The sequence below is a fragment of the Mandrillus leucophaeus genome, unplaced genomic scaffold (genome assembly GCF_000951045.1).
Source record: "Mandrillus leucophaeus isolate KB7577 unplaced genomic scaffold, Mleu.le_1.0 Scaffold11, whole genome shotgun sequence".
NCBI lineage: Eukaryota > Metazoa > Chordata > Mammalia > Primates > Cercopithecidae > Mandrillus > Mandrillus leucophaeus.
In genome coordinates, this window is record NW_012099209.1 from 1,825,095 (window position 1) to 1,831,018 (window position 5,924).

Genomic DNA, 5,924 nt, shown 5'->3' on the forward strand with positions numbered 1-5,924 from the left:
AAAAAACCACCTCTCTCTTGATGCCCTCCTTCGCTCATCTCCATCCCTCCTTGCCTCATTTGTTCCAGGCAGTCACACCTGCCTCCAACGCACTGGTGCTTAAACGCACCCAGCTCATTCCCTCCCCAAGGCCTTTGTCCCTTCCGTGTCTTCCACCGGAAATTTCTTCTCCTAGCTTTACTCGTGGGTAGGCTTCTCCTCCTTCCAGCATTGCCCCCCCTAAGAGGCCCTCTTTGACCACCCCCACCCCACCATTTCCCTCTGTTCATCTCTTTCAAGGCACTTACCACGACCAGAATTTTTTTTGTTTTGTTTTGTTTTGTTTTGAGACAGGGTGTCACTCTGTTGTCCAGGCTGGAGTGCAGTGGCACAATAATGGCTCACTGCAGCCTTGACCTCCTGGGCTCAAGCAATCCTCCTGCCTCAACCTCCCTAGTAGCTGAAACCACAGGTGCATGTCACCACACCGGCTAATGCTTCTATTATTGTAGAGACAGGGTCTCACTATGTTGCCCAGACTGGTTTGAACAGGAGGTGGAGGTTGTAGCTGTCTCTTATACACATCTAGATGTGTATAAGAGACAGCGCCATTCTCCTGGCTCAGCCTCCTGAGTAGCTGGAATTACAGGCGCCCGCCACCTCACCCGGCTAATTTTTCTATTTTTAGTAGAGTCAGGTTTCACTGTGTTAGCCAGGATGATCTCGATCTCCTGACCTTGTGATCCGCCCACCTTGGCCTCCCAAAGTGCTGGGATTCCAGGCGTGACCCACCGCACCAGGCACTTTTTTGTATTTTTAGTAGAGACGGGGTTTCACCGTGTTAGCCAGGATGGTCTGGATCTCCTGACCTCGTGTGATCCGCCCACCTCGGCCTCCCAAAGTGCTGGGATTACAAGTGTGAGCCACCGCGCCCAGTCTATTTTTATCTTTTTAGACAGAGTCTCGCTCTCCCAGGCTCCAGAATCCAGCCACTCCCAGGCTGGAGTGCAGTGGTGCGATCTCGACTCACTGCAACCTTTGCCTCCTGGGTTCAAGCGATTCTCCTGCCTCAGCCTCCTGAGTAGCTGGAATTACAGGGGCCCACCACCACGCCCGGCTAATTTTTTGTATTTTTAGCAGAGACGGGGTTTCACCGTGCTGGCCAGGCTGGTCTCAAACTCCTGACCTCAAGTGATACACCCACCTCAGCCTCCCAAAGTGCTGGGATTAAGGCGTGAACCACCGTGCCCAGCCATTTTTAATTTTTTAATTGTAGAGGTGGGGGTCTTGCTATGTTGCCCAGGCTCATCTAGAACTCAAGTGGTCCTCCCTACTCAGCCTTCCAAAATGCTGGGGTTACAGGTGTGAGGCACCACACACAGCCAAGTCTTCCCTATTGTCTTAACCATTTTAAAGAGATGAAATAGATCAACTGAAAAATAATAATCCTGCATTTTCTGGGGGGGAGGGGGGAAGAGAGCAGGCATCTTCCAAGACCAGCAATGTTCAGAATTTTGTTGTTTCTATTACTGTACAAATAAGAAAACTGAGGCACACAGGCCAGACACAGTGGCTCACACCTGTAATCCAAGCACTTTGGGAAGATGGGGCAAGTGGATCACTTGAGGTCAGGAGTTCGAGACCAGCCTGTCCAATATGGTGAAACCCTGTCTCTACTAAAAATAAAAAATTAGCCAGGTGTGGTGGCGCGTGCCTATAATCCCAGCTACTCGGGAGGCTGAGGCAGGAGAATCGCTTGAACCCAGGAGGCGGAGATTGCAGTGAGCCGAGATCGCACCGCTACACACCAGCCTGGGGGACAGAGACTCTGTCTCCTCACTGGAAAAAAAGAAAGAAAAGAAAAAGAAAAAAAGAAAGAAAAGAAAAGACAAGAAAACTGAAGCACAGAGAAAGGACCTTAAACTTGCCCAAGGTCACAGGAGGCCGAGCAGAGCCCAGGTCTTCTCAAGGGGCCTGACATGCAGGACTCGGGGTGTCTCATCCAAAACACTGTCTCCCCAACATGGTGGTCCCCTCTGGGTGAGCAGAAGCTGGGGGAGCCGGAATAGAGCAGGATTTATTTGTTCAGCGGATGCTTGGCCCCAGCTTCCTGCCTAGGGGGTCTTATAGCTTTGTTTTATAGGAGGGAATCTGAAGCTGAGAGACGGAAGGATGACCTGAGGCAGGAGAGAACCTGGGCTGGAACTCCGGTCTTACTTGACCACAGAGCAGCTCCCTCCCCATTTCTACCAAATTAGGGGACTCTCTGGGGCTACGAGAGTAGGGACAGAGATCTCTCTCTCTCTCTCTCTGAGTCTCTCTCGGCCTTCATCTCTCAGTTTCCTTCTGTCTGTCTGTCTCTCTCCACATCTTTCTTTTTATTGAAACGGAATCGCTCTGTCGCCCAGGCTGGAGTGCAATGCTATGATCTCAGCTCACTGCAACCTCCACCTCCCAGTTTCAAGCAATTCTCCTGCCTCAGCCTCCTGAGTAGCTGGGATTACAGGCATGTGCCAGCACACCAGGCTCATTTTTGTATTTTTAGTAGAGACGGTTTCGCCATGTTGGCCAGGCTGGTCTCAAACTCCTGACCTCAAGTGATCCTCCTGCCTTGGCCTCCCAAAGTGCTGGGATTACAGACGTGAGCCACTGAACCTGGCCACTCTCCACATCTTTCTAGCAGTTATGAGGTGCACATGACAGGGGCCGGTGTGGGGGAGGTGGCCTAGCCCCAGTGATGTTGGTCCCCTCTCCACAGCCTCGCTCCCCCAAGCTGGCCTTGTCCTCTGACCACTGGGAGAGCAGCCTGTTCCTTCCCCACCCACAGAGAGCCTGTAATCAGCTCCCCCAGGCTGCAGCCAAGGCCAGCAGCTGGGCCTGGGAGTGAGGGGGCTCTGTCCTCAAGGGCTCCAGCCAAGCCCTACCCAGTGGTCCTCCTCCACCAGCCTGCCCTGGGGCCCCCACAGTGGCTCCCTGAGAGGTCTCTGGCCCACAGCCCTAACCACATGCCTCCCAGCTCACACACCCTCTGAGGCTCCCCATCGCCCCAAGTCCAGCACAAACCATCGTTTCCACTGAATTCCTTTATTCAGTCAACAAACACTCCCAGAGCCCCCTCTGCGTTGAGGCCTCTAGGAACCCTGAGGTCAGGGGAGACAGCTGGACACAGATACTTCCCCAACCCCAGGGTCACCGTGGGGCTGCAGGGAAGGACAGGGGTGCAAGAGTGGTGGGGGTATATGAGGGAAGGCTGCAAGGATGTGGTAGCTAGAGTTTAGAGAGATGGATAGGAGTTTTCCAAGGAGCAAAAGTGGCAGAAAAGCTTTGCAGGGAGGTGAGGAGGAGCAGCAGGAGCTTAACCTGCAAGAGAATCCCTCTCACCGGTCAGAAAGTTGACCCTGCACAGCCAAGGGGTAAGCTCTGCCCATTTTGCAGGTGACAGAACTGAGACCCAGAGAGGGAAAGGAACTTGCCCACCGTCACACAGCGTAGAAGGGGCAAAACCGTAGGCTCCAATACCTGGACTCTTAACCTCCTTACTCTAAGCCTTCTCACACTTGGCATGCTGTTCCCTCTGCCAGGAATGCCTTTCCTTCCCTTGACTGCGTGAAAAGTTCCTGCCAGGTTTGGTGTCATCCCTTTGTGCCCCTTGTAGGGTGAGGACAGAAGGGGTCCCATTGGACAGGTGGGAAAACTGAAGCCCTGGGATGCTCAGGTACCATTAGGGTGGACTGGGACCCCAGCCCCTCCTGCCCCCTTACAGGATACCAAAGACATATACGGGCTACCCCAAAAGACAGAGTCCCAGCCAGGGCAACAGCTCTTGTCCTTGGCTTCCTCCAGAGAAACAAGAGATCGGGCAGCAGAAGTCAGATCATACATTTAAAGCTACATGAATGTCCCCATTGAAAATAAGACAGGAAACTCAAAACTGGGTGCCTGTAGTCCCAGCTATCTGGGAGGCTGAGGCAGAAGGATCACTGTAGCCCAGGAGTTCAAGACCAGCCTGGGCAACATAGCCAGATCCTGTCTCTTAAAATTAATAATTATAAATTAAAAAAATAAAAGCCCGAGTGTGGTGGCTCACGCCTATTATTCCAACACTTTGGGAGGCTGAGGTGGGAGGATCACTTGAGGTCAGGAGTTTGAGATCAGCCTGGCCGTCATGGTGAAACCTCATCTCTACTGAAAATAAAAAAAATTAGCTGGGTATGGTGGTGCACACCTGTAATCCCAGCTACTTAGGAGGCTGAGGCAGGAGAATCGCTTGAACCTGGGAAGCAGAGGTTGCACCGAGCCGAGATCGCACCACTGCACTCCACCCTGGGTAACAGAGCGAGGCTCTGTCTCAAAAATAAAAATAAGAATAAAAAGAGAGAGAGAGAGAAAAGGAAACTCAGGGGGCCAGGGCTTGAGGGGATAGGAAGATGGGAGGGTCTTAAATTTGGTTCCTTGCTTCTTTGGGTCAGGGCTCAGAGAGCGTCACTGACACATCTGCCAATCTGTCTTGAATCTTAACAAATTGCAAAGGCCACAGGCTATTCCACAAGCCACGGAAGCCCCCCAAATGCAATGTCATGGGGGTGTTCCTGAAGTAGAGGACCCTTATAAAGCCTCTGAGGCCCAGAGAGGGGCAGCTCCTTGTCTAAGGTCACACAGCCAATCAACAGAGACCTAATCCAGAGGTCTGCCGGCAGGAGCTATAAAAAGGACAGGGAGTGTGGTTTGCCCTCTGGGTGAGCAGTGAAGGCGTGAGTCTCACACCCCCGGCTTCCGCTCCATAGCATGTCCAGCTGGGGGCCCAGGGTGCTGAATGATGGCCGGTCCTGTGGGCTAGGGGCCCAGCACAGCTTCATGAGCTCGTGAACCTGAGGGGCAGGGGACAGAGAATGGGGTCATGCCTGAACAATCAGAAGGACACGACTCCCATTCAGTGTATTTGTTTTTGTTTTTTTGAGACGGAGTCTAGCTCTGTTGTCCAGTCTGGAGTGCAATGGCATGATCTTGGCTCACTGCCACCTCCACCTCCCGGGTTCAAGCAATTATCCTGCCTCAGCTCCCCAAGTAGCTGGGATTACAGGTGCGTGCCACCACACGCCCCGCTAGTTTTGTATTTTTAGTAGAGACGGGGTTTCACCATGTTGGCCAGGTTGGTCTCAAACTCCTGACCTCAGGTGATCCACCTGTCTCAGCCTCTCAAAGTGCTTGGATTATAGGCATGAGCCACCACACCCAGCCCCATTCAGTTTTAAAACACAAATTAAAATCCATCCCATCTCTGCTCCAAAACCTCCTATGGCTCCCTAGGGATCTTATTTATTTATTTATTTATTTATTTATTTGAGACAAAGTTTCACTCTTGTTGCCCAGGCCGGAATGCAGTGGTGCGATCTCGATCTTGGCTTACTGCAACCTCTGCCTCCTGGGTTCAAGTGATTCTCCTGCCTCAGCCTCCCAAGTAGCTGGGATTACATGCACACACCACCATACCTGGCTAAGTTTGTATTTTTAGTAGAGACGGGGTTTCATCATGTTGGTCAGGCTGGTCTTGAACTCCTGACCTCATGTGATCCACTCGCCTCGGCCTCCCAAAGTGCTGGGATTACAGGCATGAGCCACCGCACCCAGCCCCTATGGATCTTAGAACACACTTCTTTCAAGACCACCCTGACCAACATGGAGAAACCCCATCTTAACTAAAAAGAAAAAGAAAAAAAATTAGGCCGGGTGCGGTGGCTCACGCCTGTAATCCCAGCACTTTGGGAGGCCGAGGCGGGCAGATCATGAGGTCAGGAGATTGAGACCATCCCGGCTAACACGGTGAAACCCCGTCTCTACTAAAAATACAAAAAATTAGCCAGGTGTGGTGGCAGGCGCCTGTAGTCCCAGCTACTTGGGAGGCTGAGGCAGGAGAATGGCATGAACTCGGGAGGCGGAGTTTGCAG

At 52.3% G+C, this 5,924-nt stretch overlaps 1 protein-coding gene across 1 annotated transcript in view; it reads right to left on the bottom strand.

Moving 5' to 3' along the window:
- Positions 1-3,869: 3,869 nt before the first annotated feature.
- JAK3 (Janus kinase 3) overlaps positions 3,870-5,924 on the bottom strand; it is a 31,542-nt gene continuing 29,487 nt past the window's right edge. The window contains exon 22 of the mRNA XM_011991205.1: positions 3,870-4,847. Within this exon, the coding sequence (XP_011846595.1) occupies positions 4,680-4,847 (168 nt within the window). The 3' untranslated portion in view covers positions 3,870-4,679. The remainder of the gene's footprint in view (positions 4,848-5,924) is intronic.